This window comes from Polyodon spathula, chromosome 6 (genome assembly GCF_017654505.1).
Source record: "Polyodon spathula isolate WHYD16114869_AA chromosome 6, ASM1765450v1, whole genome shotgun sequence".
NCBI classification, from domain to species: domain Eukaryota; kingdom Metazoa; phylum Chordata; class Actinopteri; order Acipenseriformes; family Polyodontidae; genus Polyodon; species Polyodon spathula.
This window is the reverse complement of record NC_054539.1, coordinates 35,038,272-35,060,525: the sequence shown is the minus strand read 5'-3', so window position 1 is coordinate 35,060,525 and position 22,254 is coordinate 35,038,272. Positions and strand designations below refer to the sequence as shown.

General features: G+C 37.3%; 1 protein-coding gene across 2 annotated transcripts in view; it reads left to right on the top strand.

Annotated features, from left to right (window-relative positions):
- efhc1 (EF-hand domain (C-terminal) containing 1) overlaps positions 1 to 22,254 on the top strand; it is a 96,410-nt gene that overhangs the window by 58,371 nt on the left and 15,785 nt on the right. For both annotated transcript variants that reach the window (XM_041252786.1, XM_041252784.1), the window contains exons 3-7: positions 8,369 to 8,656; positions 9,564 to 9,713; positions 10,258 to 10,450; positions 12,713 to 12,930; positions 15,418 to 15,558. In XM_041252786.1, the coding sequence (XP_041108720.1) occupies positions 8,369 to 8,656; positions 9,564 to 9,713; positions 10,258 to 10,450; positions 12,713 to 12,930; positions 15,418 to 15,558 (990 nt within the window). The remainder of the gene's footprint in view (positions 1 to 8,368; positions 8,657 to 9,563; positions 9,714 to 10,257; positions 10,451 to 12,712; positions 12,931 to 15,417; positions 15,559 to 22,254) is intronic.

The following is a 22,254-nucleotide window of genomic DNA, read 5'->3' as shown; positions in this document are numbered from 1 at the left end:
TGTGTTTTTAAAAAAAGTAATTTCAGCTTTCATTCACTTAAAATATGCTGAAGATAATGTAATCAATACCAAGCTACAGACAGGGAGTCCCAAGCTTTAAAAGTGCTACTGTTTATAAATAAGAACTCAACTTTATTATGAATATTGTGTTAGTATGTTTTAAGCAACATACTACAATAGTGTTCATTATGGTAATTGCTTGTTTATTAGTTTTAAAATGTTTAGTAAAACGTGACCTATTGTTTGACTTCATTAGTACAACCACCCCCCTTTGCTAATGATATTTTCAGTCAGGGTTATAACCAAGCATAAATCTCCACATTTTTGTAAAATGACTTTACTTTTATTTCTAAAGATGCAACTCTTTCAGTAAATTCAAACGACAAACTTCTCATCCCACGCAGAAAGAGAACACAAATGGAAAAGACCATTAAGTGGGGTTGGCATTGCAAGGGTGATGATGGGAGGTTTCACAGTTCTGATCGAGTGACAATTTTCTAAGCATTATTAGTGAATGCTTATTCACCATTGCTACACCTTTAGAAAATTGACTTCCTTGCATTTTTTAAAAATTAGTCATCATTTAATCATAAAATCATAATTTATAAGATTAAATATGCGGCTATACTCCTCCTGGGCTCTGCCATAATAGGGTCACACGACTGATACTGCACGCCGATTGACTCAGTGGATATGTTGGATTTTGCTAAATTAGAAGCTTGGCATATAGCAAGTTATGGAAAGAAACGATCAGTTGAGTTGTATTTAACGTGAGATGAATGATCCTACTTTTGCTCAGTTTTGGTGCAAATAGAATATATTGCGTTTTGCATCTAAACTCTTCATAGAGATAGAGATATTCCCGATTGTGGAGCAGCATTTGTGCCATATAAAAATGTGAGAAACATCGTGTGTGTGTATGTGTCCATCTATGCGGTTATTGATCTTATACAGTTCTACATTTATGCAGCATACAGCGCTGTGAACACAGGTTATATTTTCTGCACTCTTAAATTAAGGATAGTTCATACACTAGTACAGCCAGGGTGATCCGTCCGCCCTGCTGACACACTCATATGTGTTTGTGGGTTGCTTTAAGCTCCCTATGAGATATCTGGATACAAATATGCCCTTTATGAAGCTAATTTGATACAAATGATATGCAAAGTTTGAAATGTAAGTATGTTTTCAATACCAAACAATAATAATGAGAAAGTGTATTTTAATTCAATTAGATAACATTGTAAAACCTCCCTGTCTGTGCCAGTGTTCTCTTTACCATTATACCTGTAATATGACATCAGGTGTGTTATTCTATTTATTATTTATTAAACTTAACCCTGTTACTTTGGTTATTAAGTGGCTTACTTAATATAACAGTCAAGGAGTTAAGAACAAATAAACAATTTATCTGTCTCTGTGTGTTTTGGTTCAGCGCAGAACCCCATAAACCCATAAAATCTCACTAACCTATTCAGTGCATTGATATCCACAGTCAGTCTTATCATTGGAAGAGCAATTACATTCAGAGCTACACTTGTTTAGACTGTCTACAACTTGCAGCTGCACTGATAATTATTTCTTATTTTTATTTAGAACTTTACAGCAAAACTGCCCTTTTAATAATTCTAAAATAAAAACAAACAAAAAGACACTGCTTACTGGAATCAGTCTATGTAACCTATACTTTAAATAACAACACAAAACGTTTGCAAATAATCATATAGCTTTTAAATAAAATCAGATCAGTCACTGTCATTTCACTAAGTCCAAATTTAGGCTTCTTCCAGTGTAGAATGCACTAATTCACAGTCACAGCGGTCCACGAGCTCACTGAACATTTTAATTTAAGGCCTTTTTAAATATAGCAAACTGTCTTTCTCAACTCCTGGTTTATTTAGTTACCCAGCTCCTTAAGCTGTGGCACCTGGACTTCCCTGCCGGCTAACACTGTCTCTGGAACCTTCCTAGCTTCCCTTTGGGGTGCTTGATAAACTTTAGCTGAGTTTGTTTGGTTTCACTTGTCTCTGTGACTGGCTCTCCTGCACTGCTTGTCTGCTGAATCAGGAAGAGAGAGTGCGCTTACACATGCAGTCCTTTTGTGCTGGTAAACTGACCTCTGCTGTCTAGGGGGTGGAGCCGGGAGGATATTAAAGTAGCAGTCCCTTTCATTTTAAATACATAGTAATGCAGCTAATCTTTTAGCCACCGCTACAACTTCTCTGAGCACTTTGTCAGCCTTTTTGCATAGCTGGGTGGTTTTTTTTTTTTTTTTTTTTGTTTTTTTTTACTTGGGTCAAGGTATGCGATTTATAAGGACAATTAAATGTTATTCGTTTCTGAATGTACAATACATCTTTTCATCTGCAATCAGCAACACGATGGGGGGAAAACAGATAGTTTATTTAATATATATATATATATATATATATATATATATATACACACACACACACACACACACACACACACACACATGTATATATATAATTTTGTCTGGAACAAAGAAGCGGAGCGGAATGAAAGAAAGAGCAGAGTAGAGCGGAGGATATTATTATGAGTGGAATTGTTACCGCTTCACTCCGCTCACATTCTCTGAACACAACACAGACGCTCACAGTTAAAATACATTGTCTTTAACACAGGATTTGCACATCACAGGAGAGTTGAAGTGAGTAAACTCTGTATCCCTTATATAAGAAGTGGGTAAACAATATATTGCCCAAATTCAGAGAGGGTAAATGCTGTTTACCTGCATATACCCTTGATGTACACCACTGAGTAAAACTCCAAAGAAAAGTTTAAAATACCTGTTATTGCAAGGCAGTCTCCCATCCAAATACTAACCATGCAAACGTATTATTATTATTAGTATTCATTTTGACGGCGTGTTCCAATACATGGTTTTGTCAGTATAACCTACCATATGCTATGCTGTGTATGTATACAAGCCCTTTTGTTATCTCTACCTCTGCTGAGTTTACAGCAGTATGTATTTGAATAAAATATTGCTCTTGAAGTCTAGATATGTGTTATCCAGATCTCTACTGTAATCTTATCAATTCCTTGGAGAACTGCAGTCTGGCTGTCTACGTGAGCATATAGTCTGCCATCCTATAATATAATATATAATAATTATATTATTAGTATTACAAGAATTCTTGATATTTTTGCGTTTTGATTTGAGAGCAACTACAGCTATATTTGCATTAGCAGCAGGAATTTGTAACGACCACTGAAAACAGCATTACCTGTTTCAAGCTAAACATAAAACAATACCTGGACAAGCAGATGTTTCCGACAAAAGCATGGTGTCGGTGGACACAATACACGTAAAACAAGCCTGTCAAATTAGGGATCAAGTTTTGGCTGGCAGCGGACCATATCCCTACCTGTGCAAAGATGAAACTCGTCCAGCTGATCAGAGACTAGGTGGCAATACTTAGGCTGATGTAACCATGCTTAGGAAAAGGGATGAATGTTACCAATGATAATTTTATTTCACTGTAATTAGCAAAAATTGAAGAAAAACAAAACACAGCCTGGTTGGAACAGTAAACAAAGTGAGAAGAGAGTTTCCACCATCTGCGTGAAACTTAGTTCTCTGTGAAAGCAATCACCGGTGTCCAGTTGTTGTATCTTACAATGTACTGGACATGGCAGCCAGGTTTAGATTAGATTAGGGAGTGGTTAACATGTAGAAAACAGAAAGTCCTGATTAGAGGAGAAACCTCAGAATGGAGTGTGGTAACCAGTGGAGTACCACAGGGATCAGTATTAGGTCCTCTGCTAATCCTAATCTACATTAATGATTTAGATTCTGGTATAGTAAGCAAACTTGTTACATTTGCAGACGACACAAAAATAGGAGGAGTGGCAAACACTTGCAGCAGCAAAGGTCATTCAAAATGATCTAGACAAGATTCAGAACTGGGCAGACACATGGCAAATGACATTTAATAGAGAAAAGTGTAAGGTACTGCACGCAGGCAATAAAAATGTGCATTATAAATACCATATGGGAGATAGTGGAATTGGAGAAGGAATCTATGAAAAAGGCCTAGGAGTTTTTGTTGACTCAGAAATGTCTTCATCTAGACAATGTGGGGAAACTATAAAAAAGGCCAACAAGATAATTGGATACATTGTGAAAAGTGTTGAATTTAAATCAAGGGAAGTAACGTTAAAACTGTACAATGCATTAGTAAGACCTCCTCTTGAATATTGTGTTCAGTTCTGGTCACCTCGCTATAAAAAAGATATTGCTGCTCTAGAAAGAGTGCAAAGAAAAGCGACCAGAATTATTCCAGGTTTAAAAGGCATGTCACATGCAGACAGGCTAAAGGAATTGAATCTGTTCAGTCTTGAACAAAGAAGACTACGCGGCGACCTAATTCAAGCATTCAATATTCTAAAAGGTATGGACAATGTCGACCCAAGGGACTTTTTTGACCTGAAATAAGAAACAATGACCAGAGGTCACAAATGGATGTTAGACAAAGGGGCATTCAGAACAGAAAATAGGACGCACTTTTTACACAGAGAATCGTGAGGGTCTGGAATCAACTCCCCAGTAATAATCAACTCCTCCAAGAAGCTGCTTGATGAGATTCTGGGATCAATAAGTTTCTAACAACCAAATGAGCAAGATGGACCGAATGGCATCCTCTCGTTTGTAAACTTTCTTATGTTCTATGTTTTTATGTTCTGTGGGATGACAGTTGTCTTGATCAGTGGCCTTGTCCCATACAACGCAAACAGACTTGGAATAGTTCATTTTTTCATTTAATTATTCTTCGTGTTCTGCATACACTTTAAGGAGATACTCTCGTCTAAGTGTGTTACTGTTAGGCACAGCTCCACAATTCAGGATTTTTTTCATTAAAAAACTTTATAATATTTCATTGACCAGCCATTGTATCATTACGTTTGCTGCACAAAGGCTTCCACTAATTCAAACGTGTGGACATTACGTGTTTCTACACTTTATGTTCTCTTTTTAAACAATCCTGTGATTGTGACCTGCTTGTTTGATAATTATTTAGCCTGAACTTCAAGTCTGATGTTCTTGTTTTTGTGTACTGCCTGTCAAGATGCTTGTCAATAGTAGCTTTTCTTAGATGAGCCAAAGACAGATTACAACTTAAGCTCGAACGCAATCTTATGTTGAAATTAATTTAGCTTGTCAGCTGTATGTCTTTTTAATGTTAATCATACACTGCAATCTAATAAATCAACACTAGCATTCACTAGCCTCTGACTTGAATGTTACGTCATTGTACAGTGTGAGGAATTCACCACTCAGTATTTGTTTGATCCCGTTGCAGTAGTAACCAAATTGCACATTGAGGCCCTTAATGTGGTGAAATATCTGTGAGACACACTTCAGGCATGACAAACCAAACAAAATGGTTTACCAGTAGAGTTGAGTTTGTGAAACAAGCCCATTTTATAAATATACTAATGTGTATACGGATAGTACATTGTATAATTGTTTAGTGTAGGATAAGTTACACTTACAATAATGCATCAGTTAACTTTGCTGTTAATGTTACTGTTACTTATTATTATTATTAGTATTATTATTGGTTCCTTTTTCATTTTGCCATTAATGAATTTGGTCCAAATGTAATATATTACTTGTGTAGCTATTAATTAGTTATTATAATGTAGTATTTATATGGAAAACATGTTGTTTAAACATTTTATGGACAAAGTGTACTTTTTAAATATTTTTCTGAAAAAAATGTTGAAATCTGGTTATTTTTTTATGTTTGTTGTTGCTCAGAGATTATTCATGTTCTAACATATGTATGTACATAAGCATACTGACAGTTGTTTTTAAAGCAATTTAAAAAAAGAAAAAGTTGTGCATGTTTTTTCTACTTTTGTTTTTGTTTTCTATTTAGGTAAATTTATATTTTACTTAATGTCAGAGTGTAAATGGATATGCTGTATACACTAACTCACATAATAAACTAAGACCCTGCTAATCACGTCTGAAAAAGTAAAAACGCGCACCTGTCAAACAATTGTGTAAAATCAATATTTTTTTTTTTCACATTCAAACTATGTCACTGTAGGGTATACGTAATCATAGAATGAACCCATTATGTATTTAGTAATCTGCAGAACAACAGCTTTTTAGAAATGTATAATATTGTATGCTTTAAGCCCAAAAGTTAAGTCATGTCCACTGGTGTAGTCGAGCCGGAACGCGGCAGTACGCACCAGTAGGGTACCACCTGTCCCTAATTCCCGATCAAGTCCAGGTCCCAGGCTTCAACCCTCCGGGACTGCATTTGTCCCGAATTCGTAGACACAGTGCAATCTTACAGTTTAGAGCCACAGTCAAACCATAACATACCTGTTTATAGCGCATCATAGCACCGCCCCTGCCACATTATTTTGCAATGCCCGACATTCACCAGTTTTTTTGTTTTTTTTTAAAAGAAAAAAATGTATATATCCAGGTGCACTCCCAGAAATCTTTCACATGGTACGCACAACTGAACCACACAACATCTCATCTCATGCCGATAACAACCCTGCATCAACATGCTGTAAAGTGTTTCAGTCAGAGTGCGGCATTTCTGTTCTTTCCTGAGTTTCCCTTTTTAAAAATGAATAAACACAGCGCGATGCCACAAGACAGAACAGCAACTGCAGTGACAACCAAATAGTCCAGAACAATAAAAGCTACAAATAAACCTATTTGAAATACAGACTTAAAGGAAAAACTAGCTCAAAAATATTTTATTATGTTTATTAATTATATTTTATTATAGTTTATTAATTATATTAATATTTTATTTTGGTTATACTCTTGCAATCACTACAAGTGAGACACACACACAAAAAAAAAAAAAAAACAGAAATGTGTACCGTTTTTACATTTTGAAAAGGTGGTCACCCTACGCACCAGAGCTCCATTCCGATACCTTTTTCTATAGGCAGATTTAAGAATTAACTTAAGACAAACCTTACCAATTTGTTATGAAAATGCTTAGGGCGACGGACGCTCTATTTTCGGTGCACTAATGAAGCGATCTCTTCCGTAGGGAAATCAAATGAGTCTTTCTGCGCCTTGCCACTAGGAACAAAACAGTCAGTGTCTGGTTACCTACATACCAGTTTTCTTATAACCAGCGCGTATTTTAAATGTTTGCAAGACACCACACATCTCCAGCAGAATTGTCTGGTTCGTCCTTGTGATGCATTGAAGAGAACATTAAGAACATCTATTACAAACTACATTACTACTTTAAGAAGCCTAACAATTTGTTTTTGTAAAAATGCTGACAAAAACACAACAAAGGTGCACACTATTTGACATAATGACGGGTTTAAAGCTGCTTTGTATATTGGTCTGTGCAGGGACCCGGAGATTGGAATGAACGACTGATCTTGCAGTGGGATTAGTATGGTATTTTGTGCACTGGGGGTAACATTGTAAATTTGCAGGGGAAAATGTGTATGTTAAGTATGATTTGGTGGGGTAGGAATGAGGTGCCGGTGGGCTGGAATGTGCATCCATGTTTTTCCTGTGTCTTTGACTTAGCTGGGGGAGGTTAATCAAGGGCAGGCCTGACAGATTTTTTTTTTTTTCTTTTTGCAACATCCTACAAAATTTTGCAAGTAGCCAAATTGTATTTTTTTAGCTCAGCCAAAACTGCACTTACATTTTACAAAAAATTACAAAAGGCATAAATATGTACTACACATTTGTTTAAAATAAAAAAAAAAAAAGATGAGTAACGTTATAAAGTATTTATTTGTCTGCTTTGTTTGTTGTTTTCTCACAATTCAGTACCAGAACTGTTTTTTTATCTGGTTAATCAAATGCAGTAGGTCCAGGGGAAAAACAAATGTATTCAGAATGTAGTGTAACATTAAATTGTCCACAGCTGTCGGCAGATAGTCTTTATAAATTAATTTAAAAATAAAAACAATTCTAATTGTACTGATACAGTTCTTAATTTGGTGACGAATAAAAAAGGAGTGTTTGTGTGATTAGTAATTTGCTTGGATATGTCCTTATTCTTTTCTGTGTACTAATTTACACTGCTACTAGTATCTTTACTAGGTATGGATATTTATCTCTTTCTGCTATGTTATAAAACTTATTTAAATCAAACATTTAAATGTATACTGTATGTAATATAACCAATGATAGGAAATGTTAAACACTGTCATTCAATCTATGGAATCTGATGTGGATTTCTCCACCAGATCTCCTAGATGGAATTATGCAGAGTTATATATAATAGGATGGAGAGATAAATACAATTGTAACAGATAATAAAACCTGTTGTTTTTTAAATTGTAAATGAATGGTAAGTGAAACTTTCCCAACCTTTCTTGACAGGTGCTGCGCTTTGATGGGTACTTCAAACAAGTGATTTCAGTTTCACCCGGGGAGGAATATCGGGTTCGCCCTGTGGTATTTTATTACTACCTGGAGGATGACAGCATCGCAGTGGTGGAGCCTGTTGTGGAGAATTCTGGGATACCACAAGGCAAATTGATCAAGCGTCAGCAGCTGCCCAAGAATGACCAGGGCGAGATCTATCACTGGAAAGACCTGAACCTGGGCAATGATATCACAGTATACGGGACAACATACAGACTCACCAGCTGTGACAACTTCACACAGGTTGGGGTTGATCTTTATATTAACTCAAAACAAACATGCTTCATGTCAATATCAAACAATTGCATATATGTATCTGTGATGAGTCAAAGGGGTTTCGGTCTGTGATTCAGCCTCCCGACAGTAGGTGGCATCAAACCAACTCGGGACTTCCCTTACCAAGATCTCGTGACCATGGCAAAAGTCATCTTTTGAGGGGCGGCACCTTGGTGAGGGGCGGAAGTACGAGTATGTAACTTCCAGCCACTGGAGTCAAGTGAAGGAGAAGGACACGTGTCGGTTGGGGATTGGTGTTCCACTGACTACAGAGGCGGGACATTACATACTAAAGGGAACGTACTACTGTGTTCGGGGTTGGTCCGAAAGAAAAAGTAGGAGGAGTAACGGGTGAAGGGAGAGACTGGTTTTGTGCAGCGGGTTTTTTTGAAATACTAACATTTCTTTTGTCTTTTTTTTTGTTTATGGTCACCACGAAGACAAATTAAAGACGAGTCATCAGTTTGTTTTGGATTTCACCCCTGCACTCCTTCCCTCACACCATTTTGTTTTTCGTTTGTTATTTAATCCTTTTTGTTGTGTATAGAAAATAAAAATAAATTATTTTATTTCTGTACACATAAATTACTGTCTGGACATTCCATTTAATACACTCTCGCCTCACAGTATCACAGTTCTATATAATTTCCATTTATAAGGTCCTTCACCTGCAATACCTAATCTACTATTTTGTTCCTCCTTCAGACCTAGTTTGTAAAGACTCTAGTGGCAGATGATAAAAAAAAAGAAATACCATACCTAAAGTATGGAGTTGGACATGGGCATTTCATCAATGGAGTACGAAAATGTGGAACTACATAATACACCATTTTTTATCTTTTAATTACTGTAATTCTGTATCTCATTCCATCAGGAGTATCTGGAGAGTGAGGGTGTGATTGTGAATGACCCTGAGGAGATGCCTTGTGATCCATACTCTGAGGGACGTGTCCAGCCTCTCCGCTCCTACGTCACTCCTTCTGATTTCGACCGGCTCAAACAGTTTCTTACCATGGACCGCAAGGTACCTATCCACTTGATGTGTGTTTGTGTGTCTGAAACAAGACTGACAATTATTCAGATTTACTTTTTTATATATAAAACACCAAATGGAAAGGTGATGTTCTTTTTAATTTCTGAGCTTTATAATAGAGCTTGAAGATTTAAATGATACCTTGATCTTCTGCCATTCATAGAAGAATTGTACCTATTTGTTTCACAGAGTGATGTATTGGTCTGCGATTTCAAGGGTGGAAAAAAAATCAACTACCAAAATTATACCACTCACATAGAAGTGTGCTATCGTTGATTATCCTTGCTTTGAAGAAACTGTGACTCTTTTTTTTTTTGCTATGTTAATCTCAGATTCTTCTATTCTGCCTTTTGTCTACACCTCTTTTTAAAGATGACAAATTGTAGCAAATCTGCATAATTGACAAGGTTGTACACTGAATAATGTGTATATAAAATATGTTAGATTTTGTAGGTGATTAAACGTGTGTCTGTGGCTACCTTTTTTGTGTTTTATTTTGTATAATCTATGTGTGTTTTGTTGTACAACTTCTCAGGTGCTGAGGTTTTATGCACTCTGGGATTACTCAGACTCTCTGTATGGGGAGACACGTCCTGTTATAATACAGTACTACCTGATGGACAATTCTGTGGAAATCCGTGAGGTCCATGAACCCAACAATGGCCGGGACCCCTTCCCAGTGCTTCTGCGAAGGCAGAGACTGCCAAAACACACTCATCCTTGCAGCGGTAAGGTGGCATTTACAGAACACATAAGCACATTCATGTCTTACTATATTTTTGAGAAACATGTGCTGACTCTCATAAAGTGTAGATTTACTCATCCAAAATCTGCACAGACCGATCTAAATACTTTACAGCGATGGCCAAAAGTTTAGCATTGCCCTATAGACTTAACTCATTTTGCTCATAAAGTCAAATGAAACTTTTTGAATAATGTTACGTTAACATGTTAAATTACATACTGCTTTGCAGTTTTTCAAATACTTAACGAAAAACTGACAAATTGAAAAAAAGTGGCATTTTGAAATCTAACATGAAATACTGTACTACTATTATGGCTTCCAGTAGACTTCTGTGATATCATTGTGTCGTTTTTTGGATTACATGGTGTTACCTAAAAGAGCTACATTTTGTTCATATAGTTTGTTCATAATATCTCAATCCTAAAATTCTAGATGTTTGGCCATAGCTGTATACACACACATCACAAAAAAATGCCAGACCTAATAAATAATTAGTTTAATAATTAGAATCGCTGTTGGTCACAATCACACAGACACAGAATTTTTTTCCCCTTTCAGATACCCGGTTCAACACAGACAGTAATAGTAGGCTACTAGCCTTTTTCCCCCTTTCTTTGTGAATTGGCACAGTGTGATAACGAGGATGCTACAGGATTTCAAACAAATCAGTAACTATGTTGCAAAAATCATACTTTAAACATATGGTTCTATCTTATAACAATAAATTAAGTATATAGGTACTGGTATAGTTAAACAAGGTTCTGTGTTTTGCTGCAGCATTTTTTTTCATTTAGCAAACAGGGTTTTTTTTGTGTACTATCACAAATACCTTCAGGATTAATTGAAGCAGAAGTATGCTGTATATAATACACGATTTTGAAAAAATATATCTTGTTTGGATGAGAAGCAGAAACCAAATTGAAAATTTCTCCATGTAATACTCCAGTATACACATTCAGTTGATCATTATTAAACAATGTTAAAAACCTTAGCTGTACTTTTGCTTATTGATCTATCCTACTCATATAGAAATATTTTCCTACTGTTTCAATGATCGGCAACAAAGCTTTGGACCATTTAGTACCGTATATAGAGTTCTTATGTATTCAACCAGGACAGCAACATAAGTATATGAATTGCAGCCATCTGCTGGTAGAATTGCTTGAGTTGTGTACTGTACAATATCAGTGCAAAGACACATTTGACTTTACTTTCTGTTTCATCTCAAAAGACATTGAAACTGTTTATACAAATTTTGTTTTTTATTACAGTGAATCTAATTTGCAGTTTTTTTAAACATTAATGGTCCACCAGTCCTTAAATTGCACTAATCCCATGGAGGCAGCTTTTTAAGCTCAATTGTCTTTTCAGCTCAGACACCAGTGACTATGTCAAGGACTTGGAGAGTCCCTATGCGCAGTGGTGCATCCCCTGTGTGGACCTTGTAAGCAGGGAGGCAAAGACCAAAGTTTGGGGACTTAACAAACTGACAAGTGCACTAAAGAGGGCCAAACTTTCCACATGTTGTGCCACAGAAGTAGTTTGACGTGATTCTGTGCTACATGTACCTTGACTTTTTTTTCTATTAAATAAGGCAGTTTGTATTTCACTGGCTTGCTATATTGTTTCGTAAAAAGTACTTTTATACTTTTAAATAAGAACATCAATGTGGCACATTTGTTTTTTCACATTTAGAAGAGTTGTGGACCATGTTGTGTTCTGGATAAAAAGGATTCCACAAAAATAGGTTTGGTATGAAAGGTCCAAGGAACAATATTTTTTTAGGTCTAGCCAAGAGAGAAACAACTCGCTCCTCCTACAGACAAATACAGTTAAATCTAATCCAGCCCCTCTACAATCTGGAATTTTGTATAATTGGGCATTGTTTTGGGGTCCCAACTAAATCCCTATTGAAGTAATATAGATATTAATTTAAAACAGTTTTCCTAAACCCCAAAAGTAACTAGTGGTTGGTTATTGAAAGAAATGGCTAGCAGGAGTTTCCTCAGCCCCAGCACTCCTATCCCCATGATATTTATTAATTGTTTATATAAAAAGTAGGAACTATTGGTATATGAAAAAAGACATTTAAGATAAAATGAGACCTGGTGCTACAAACTGGACAGCAATTCACATAAAATTGAATTCTTAATTCTTAATAAAAACTTTTCTACAGAATAACTCAGTAGGCTGAGCAAGCCACAAGCATGTGTCTCAATCACTGCGCCTGTCTCCTCCCCTTCAGCATCGTTCCCCACCTGCGTTATGGAGATCTCTGACCAGGAAGTGGAGGAATATTACCTCCCAAAGGACTTCAAAGTGGGAGAAACCATGATTGTGTTGGGGCGCCACTTCTTCCTTTATGACTGTGACGAGTTCACCAAAAACTACTATCGGGATAATTTTGCGGAGAGCTTCACCAAGGTTGAAGTAGACAAGAAAGATAACAACAAAGTCACAAAGGTGAGCCTGATGTTTTACCAGGAGAGCTATGAGGGTGAACAGCTAATTCTGCTCAGAATTCCTTTGCGTTTATCTTGCTGGGGGTGTCCTCTCCTCAGTCCAACAAGTGTGCTAGAAAAGCAAGTTTCTAACTGTCTGCTAATGTTTATTGGGCTTGCACTGCCAGGAATTTCTGTCTTCTTTCTCTACATGAATATGTGTAACTGGTTAGATCAGCGAATGTGTCTTCTTAAAGCACCATCTGGTGAACTGCCACTTAGAATTACATTTATTTTTGTTTTGCTTACAAACATACATTGCACAAAGTGTTACTGGCTCTTACTAATATAAAGACATGTTTGGCAGATCTGGCCAACATTACATGTGTCTATGGCAGGAAATTACAATTGAAGAGAAGCTCCTGAAAGTCAAAGCATCTTTACACAGACATAACAGCCAATAAAAAACAATATTTCAGGGCTTGAGTTTCAGCACAGGAACCATGTAAGTTGCTTCCGCATATCTGCAACTTTCAGTGCGGGAAAGATATTTTAAGACATCAAGCTACATATTGAGGTTCAATAGTGTAGTGTTTTTTTGTTTTTGTTTTTCTCTCAACGTCTATGATTACAATATATACAGCAGTGACCAACGATTTTTTGGAGAAGCGTTTTTTTTTTACACATATTCTCATCTCTGTCTATAGTATGCCTGAAAGGACATTTTGTGGCCTTTAATTTGATATGTTACCTGCATGCAGTACACACTATCCAATAGTTAAACATACATAAATGAAAACAGTGAAAACAGGCGGAAATAGGGCTAAGTGTAAAAAGTTAAAAAAAAGGAACACTGGTTTTTTAACCAGTTTTCCTTTTTCTTCTGCTGCATGCAAACAGACACTTCACAGCAGGCAATGGCAAAAGCAATGGAGAGTGCTGTGTCTCACAGTGATGAACAGCTGTTAGGTCTCCTAACAACAGCTTATTTTAAAGCAACAGCAGTGTTACTGATGATGCAGTAAAATATATAGTTTTTTAAATGAAATTCAAACCCTGATATATGCTAAATTACTATAAGAACTACTCAACTATTCAACTCCTTTGCTACTGCAGCCCTAAGTCAGCTCAGGTGCAAATGATTTGTTTGAAAGGTCACAAAATTAGTGAAATGGTTTCAGCCTGTGTGTACTCAAAGTGGTTTTGCTTATAGATAATTTCCCTCGGGTATATAAAGACTTTCAAGCTGCAACTCACATAGTGATCCAACAAAGCAACCATGAAGACTAAGGAGTTTTCAAAACAAGGTCAGGGATAAAGTGCTTGAGAGGCACAGAGCAGGAGAAGGGTACAAGAAAATTTTGAAGGCGCTAATTATCCCTCTCAGCACAGTGAAGTCCATCATTAAGAAGTGGAAAATGCATCATACCACCCAGACACTACCCAGATCAGGTTGCCCTCCCAAAGTGAGCAACCGGGTAAGCAGGAAACTGGTTTGGGATGTCACTCTGAAGCCAACAATGGCCTTGAGAGATCTGCAAAGTTCTGTGTCTGAGATGGGAGTCAGTGTTCACACATCAACAATAAGTCGGTCTCTACACAAAGCTGAACTGCATGGACGGGTGGCAAGAAAGAAGCCATTACTCAAAAATGTTCATCTTAAAGCCTTTAGTTTGCAAAAAAGTTTGCAAAAAAGCATATAAACGATACTGCAGACATGTGGAAAAAGGTTTTGTGGTTAGACAAGACAAAAATTGAACTTTTTAGTCTAAATTCCAAGTTACATTTGGCGCAAGCCCAACACTGCACATCACCTAGTCAACACCATCCCAACTGTCAAGCATGGCGGTGGCAGCATCATGTTATCGGGATGCTTCTGTTCAGCAGGGACTGGGAAGCTTGTCAGAATAGAGGGGAGAATGGGTGGTGCAAAGTACAGGCGAATCCTTGAGGAAAACCTGTTTGAGTCAGCCAAAACTGAGGAGGAAATTCACATTTCAGCAGGATAATGACCTGAAGCACAAAGCCAAAGCCACACTGGGAGTGGTTGAACAAGAAGAGAATTAGTGTTCTTGATTGGCCCAGTCAAAGTCCTGACTTGAATCCAACTGAAAATTTATGGCGAGACTTGAAGATTGCAGTCCACCGACAATCCCCAACAAACTTATCAAAACTGGAGCAATTTTCCCATGGAGAATGGGGAAAAAGTTCACCATCCTACTGTGCAAAGTTAGTAGAGACCTATCCAAAAAGACTCATAGCAGTAATTGCGGCAAAAGGTGATTCTACCAAGTACTGACTTAAGGGCTGTAAATTTAATTTTATACATTGTCTTTGCAAGTTTTGTTGACATTTAACCTCCTCCTCATATAACAGTGTTCAGTTTAACCACTACAGCTTTGAAAGTTTAAAAAACTGTGCATACATTATTTGTAATTCAACAAAATGTGACATTATTGGCAGTGGGTGAATACTTCTGCAAACCACTGTACCTGCTTTCTCCTGACAGGAAATTCCCCCATACAATGGCTTTGGTTCTCTTGAGGACAGCCTGCAGAACTGCCTGTCCCTCATCCCACAGCCGCCAAAGAAAGATTTCATCAAGATGCTGGAGAATGACCACAAAGTGCTGAGATACCAGGCCAGACTGGTAAGCAACTATTGGGTGTCAGTTTTGTAGTTTAATAGTGAGAGCTGCATAGCCATGGTGACTGGCTTATAGCAAATATATGTTTGTGTTACACATATAATAAGAACATAAGAAAGGTTACAACTAGAGGAGGCCATTTGGCCAATACAGTAGCTTATTGTTCCCAGAATCTCATCAAGCAGTTTCTTTTAGGATCTCAGGGTGTCAGCTTCAACAACATTAATGGAGTTGGTTCCAGACTCCCACAATTCTCTATGTAAAAAAGTGCAACCTATTTTCTGTTCTGAATGCCCCTCTAATCTCCATTTGTGACCCCTGGTCATTGTTTCTTTTTTCAGATTGAAAAAGTCCCCTGAGACAATGTCCTCGACATTGTCAATACCTATTGGAATTTTGAATGCTTGAATCAGATTGCCGTGTAGTCTTCTTTGTTCAAAACTGAATAGATTCAATTATTTTAGCTTGTCTGCATATGACATGCCTTTTAAACCAGGAATATTGTTGTGAGGTGACCAGAACACAATATTCAAGATGAGGTCTTACTAATGCATTGTATAGTTTTAACATTACTTCCCTGGATTTAAATTCAACACTTTTCACAATGCATATGAGCATCTTGTTGGCCTTTTTTATAGCTTCCCCACATTGTCTAGATGAAGACATTTCTGAGTCAACAAAAACTCCTAGGTCTTTTTCATAGATTCCTTCTCCAATTTCATTATCTCCCATATGATATTTATAATGCACATTTTTATTTCCTGCGTGCAGTACCTTACACTTTTCTCTATTAAGTGTCATTTATCATGTGTCTGCCTAGTTCTGAATCTTGTCTAGATCATTTTGAATGACCTTTGCTGCTGCAACAGTGTTTGCTACTCCTCCTCCTATTTTTGTGTCATCTGCAAATTTAACAAGTTTGATTACTATACCAGAATCTAAATCATGAACGTAGATTAGGAATAGCGAGGACCTAATATTGATCCCTCTGGTACTCTACTAGTTACCACACTTCATTCTGAGGTTTCTCCTCTAATCAGTACTTTCTGTTTTCTACATGTTAACCACTCCCTAATCCATGTACATGTGTTTCCTTGAATCCCTTCTGCGTTCAGTTTGAGAAGTAATCTTTTATGCGGGACTTTGTCAAAAGCTTTCTGGAAATCTAAATAAACCATGTCATATGCTTTGCAATTATCAATGTTGCATCCTCAAAAAAATCAAGCAGGTTAGTTAGACACAATCTCCCTTTCCTAAAACAATGTTGACTGTCTCCCAGGATAATTTTCCATTTTGGATCTTATTACAGTTTCCATAAGTTTGCATATAATAGAAGTCAGGCTTACTGGTCAGTTTTGTTTCCTTTTTTGTGGATCGGTATTACGTTTGCAATTTTCCAGTCTGTCGGTACAACCCCTGTGTCAAGAGACTGTTGCATGATCTTGGTTAGTGGTTTGTAAACTTCTTTCATTTCTTTGAGTACTATTGGGAGGATCTCATCTGGCCCAGGGGATTTGTTTATTTTAAGAGCTCCTAGTCCCTTTAACACTTCTGCCTCAGTTATGCTAAAGATTTTTAAAACTGGATAGGAACTGGATGACATGTGGGGCATGTTGTCCGTATCCTCCTTTGTAAAAACTTGTGAAAAGTAATCATTTAATATATTTGCTATTTTTTCTTCATCTATGATTTTGCCATTTGTATCTCTTAGACATTTAACCTCTTTGAAGGTTCTCTTGCTGTTGTAATATTGGAAAAACATTTTGGAATTGGTTTTAGCTCCCTTAGCAATGTTCATTTCTATTTCTCTCTTGGCCTTTCTAACTTCCTTTTTGACTTGCGTTTGCAGTTCTGTGTACTCTTTCTGCATACTTTCTTTTTGGTCCTTTTTTAATGCTCTGTAAAGTGCCTTTTTTCGCTGGATATTTTTTTAATTGATCTATTAAACCATTTTGGGAATTTAGTTTTACATTTAGATTTGTCTACTTTAGGGATGTAATTGTTTTGCGCCTCTAGTACTACATTTTTGAAGAACAGCCATCCTTTTTCTGTGGATGTTTTCTCTATTTTACTCCAATCTACTTCTGTTAGTCTCTGTTTCATACTGTCATTGTTTGTTTTTCTAAAATTGTAAACCTTAGCTTTAGTAATTACTTTTGGGGGTTTAAAAAGCACTTCAAATGTGACCATGTTGTGGTCTGAGTTTGCCAGTGGTTCTCTGACCTCTGTTTTAGTTATTCTGTCTTTGTTATTTGAAAAGACTAAATCAAGTCATGCCTCCCCTCTAGTCGGTGCCTTGACAAATTGCATTAGGAAGCAGTCGTTTGTCATTTTCTCCATTTCAATTTCATCCGTCGTGCTCCCCACTGGGTTTTCCCATTTTATATGGGGGAAGTTGAAATCCTCCATTAGTATGGCTTCTCCTTTGCTACACGCATTTCTAATGTCATTGTATAACAGATTATTTTGCTCACCATCTGAATCTGGCGGTCTATAGCATGCTGCTATCATTTAGCCTTTTGAATTTTTACTCGTTATTCTGACCCATACTGAAACTGTGAAAATGTCCAAGAGGGGTGAATACTTCCTATAGACACCGTATATAGACCCTGATCTCCCAGATAAAACAAGGGAGTGGTTGTACAATTTATTTGTTAGCCTATTTGTTTTTCTATGGGTCTCTCGCTATATCGCGGCCCTCGATATATAACAGATTTATATTGGACCTCGACACCCACGATATATCAAGTGAGTGGTGTATCTCTAAAAGGAAATTATATTACGGACAACATGCCCCACAAGTCAACCTGTTCCTAAGAGTTCTTAAAATAAACAAATCCCCTGGGCCGGATAAAATCCTCCCAATAGTACTCAAAAAAATGAAAGAAGTTATTTACAAACCACTAACCAAGATCATGCAACAGTCTCTTGACACAGGGGTTGTACCAACAGACTGGAAAATTGCAAACGTAATACCGATCCACAAAAAAGGAAACAAAACTGAACCAGGTAACTACAGACCAGTAAGCCTGACTTCTATTATATGCAAACTTATGGAAACTATAATAAAATCCAAAATGGAAAATTACCTATATGGTAACAGTATTCTGGGAGACAGTCAACATGGTTTTAGGAAAGGGAGATCATGTCTAACTAACCTGCTTGATTTTTTGGAGGATGCAACTCAATAATGGATAATTGCAAAGCATATGACATGGTTTATTTAGATTTCCAGAAAGCTTTTAATAAAGCCCCGCATAAAAGATTAATTATCAAACTGAACGCAGTCATGATTCATGGAAATGCATAACCCTGGATTATGGAGTGGTTAACATGTAGAAAAAAGAAAGTACTGATTAGAGGAGAAACCTCAAAATGGAGCAAGGTAACCAGTGGAGTACCACAGAATGATATAGATTCTGGTATAGTAAGCAAACTTGTTAAATTCGCAGACGATACAAAAATAGCAGGAGTGGCAAACACTGTTGTAGCAGCAAAGGTCATTCAAAATGATCTAGACAAGATTCAGAACTGGGCAGACACATGGCAAATGGCATTTAAGAGAGTAAAGTTTAAGGTACTGCACGCAGGAAATAAAAATGTGCATTATAAATATCATATGGGAGATACTGAAATTGGAGAAGAAATCTATGAAAAACACCTAGGAGCTTTTGCTGATTCAGAAATGTCTTCATCTAGAAAATGTGGGGAAGCTATAAAAAAAAGCCCAACAAGTTGCTCGGATATATTGTGAAATGTGTTATTGTGTGAAAAAAATTTAAATCAAGGGAGGTAATGTTAGACTGTACAATGCATTAGTAAGACCTCATCTTGAATATTGTGTTCAGTTCTGGTCACCTTGCTACAAAAAGGATATTGCTGCTCTAGAAAGAGTGCAAGAAGAGCGACCAGAATTATTCTGGGTTTAAAAGGCATGTCATGTGCAGACAAGCTAAAAGAATTGAATCTCTTCAGTCTTGAAGAAAGAAGACTATGCAGCGACCTAATTTAAGCATTCAAAATTCTAAAAGGTATTGACAATGTCGACCCAAGGGACTTTTTCGACCTGAAAAAAAACAAAAACAACTAGGGGTCACAAATGGAGATTAGACAAAGGGGTATTCAAAACATAAGATAGGAGGCACTTTTTTACACAGAGAATTGTGAGAGTCTGGAACCAACTCCCCAGTATTGTTGTTGAAGCTGACACCCTGGGATCCTTCAAGAAGCTGCTTGATGAGATTCTGGGATCAATAAGCTACTAACAACCAAATGATCAAGATAAGCCGAATGGCCTCCTCTGGTTTGTAAACTTTATTATGTTCTTAACCGAAATCTTGATGCATTTAAATGGGATTTTATATCCTTTGATTTGCACAACCTACTCAGCACTTTCAATGTATGAAAAAATGGAGGGGGAGGGGGTTAGGGTTAGGGATGGGGGTGAAAAAACAAATCAATTAAAAATAAAACCTGAAAAGTCTTCATTAGACTTCATTAGTCTTCATATTTAACCCCTTTGCTATGACACTGCTAAATAAGCTCAGGTGCAACCGATTGCCCTCAGAATTCACACAATTAAGTTAAACGGAGTCCATCTATGTGCAATAAAAGTGGTTCACATGATTTCAGATTAAATACACCTGTCTCTGTAAGGTCCCACAGTTGGGTAGTGCATTCAAAGCAAAGATACTACTGTGAAGACCAAGGAGGTTTCAAAACAACTCCAGGATAAAGTTGTGGAAAGGCACAGATCAGGAGGGATATAAAAAGATTTCAGAGGCATTGAATATCCCTTGGAGCACAGTCAAATCGATCATTAAGAAGTGGAAGGTATACGGCACCACCCAGAATCTGCTTAGATCAAACCGTCCTCCCAAACGGAACAGCCAGATAAGAAAGGCATTAGTCAGAGAAGCCACCAAGAGGCCAATGACAACTTTGAAAGACCTGCAGCGTTCCACGACTGAGATAGGAGAAACTGTCCATGTGTCAACAATAGCTGAGGTACTCCACAAATCTAGCCTTTATGGAAGAGTGTCAGGAAGGAAGCCATTTCCGAAAAAAGCCCATGTAAAATCCCACTTGGAATTTCCAAAAAGGCATGTGGGAGATTCTGAAAAGATGTGGCAAAAGATTCTCTGGTTCAGTGAAACAAAAATTTAACTATTTGGCATAAATGCAAAGCGTTATGTCTGATGCAAACCCAACACAGCACATCACCCAGATAACACCATCTCTACTGTGCAGCATGGTGGTGGCAGCATCATGCTATGAGGATGCTTTTCATCGGCAGGGACTGGGAAGCTTGTCAGGGTAGAGGGCAAAATGGATGGAACTAAATACAGGCAAATCCTTGAGGAAAATCTGCTTCAGTCTGCAAAAGACCTAAGACTGGGACGGAGATTAACCTTTCAGCAAGACAATGACCCCATGCACACAGCCAAAGCAACACTGGAGTGGCTTAAAAACAAGAAAGTGAATGTTCTAGAGTGACCCAGTCAAAGCCCGGACTTGAATCCGGTTGAGCATCTGTGGCAAGACTTGAAGATGTCCGCCAACGATCCTCATCCATCTTGACAAAGCTTGAACAATTTTGCCAAGAAGAACTGGTGAATATTGCACGATCCAGATGTGCAAACCTGGTAGAGACTTACCCCAAAAGACTGACAGCTGTAATTGTTGCCAAAGGTGATTCTACCAAGTATTGACTCAGGGGGTGAATACTTATCTAACCAAGACATTTCAGTTTTTTTAGGTTGTAATACAACAAACTCTTTTTTCTCTTGTCCATGGTGGCTAAAGTAACTTAACAATTGTGGAATAGCCTGGACTCGAATCGTCGACCTCCAGGCTATAGGGCGCATCCTGCGCTCCACGCAGAGCGCCTTTACCAGATATGTCACTCGGGAGCACTTTTTGTTTTTTAAAGGATAGAACATTTTAAATAAATACATAAATGACAGCTTATTAGTCCAGGTCCTTACCTTTCAAATGAGCTGTTGATGATCATTCTAGGGCTTGTACAACCGGAGAAATTATGTTTGAAGTGGTGAGTGTGAGTGATACTGCAGTGAACATGATGGCTACCATGTGCGGGATGACAAGTGTAAAAAAAAAAAAAAGCACTAATGTTTTAATAGCTGCTTTTAACAGCAATAAATTAAACAATTACTTAATCGGGAGATGGTTACCTTATCCACAAGGATTTTAATGTGGCTCCATGCTGTAAAACAATAACAAAACATACAGCTACGCCGTCATATATATATATAATAAATCACAAATAAGCAATAACAAAACACTGAAGGATGGCACCTTCCTCATCCTATATAATTATACATAAATCATAAAACACAAATACAAAATAACACAAATGAGACACAGGGGCAGAGGGTAATTCACTGACACAGGAGACAGATAGGTGTACTTGAAAACACCACACAGGTGTCCAGTTTTATTTTCAAGCTGCGCTTTTTATTTTTAGCCCGCAGAGGGCGATGTTGTCCGTGGTCTGCTTACCAACTATTGTAAACAGAACCACAGGAATACCAGAAGATGGTAAACAGTTCAGAGTGCAGGCGCACTTACATGTGCTCCAAAGAATAATCCAAAAACAGAAGGCGAAAGAAAAAAGGAAAATAAAACAGTAATAAAACTACAAATAAAAGCTGCTGCACTTGGCAGCGTTATCCCTGT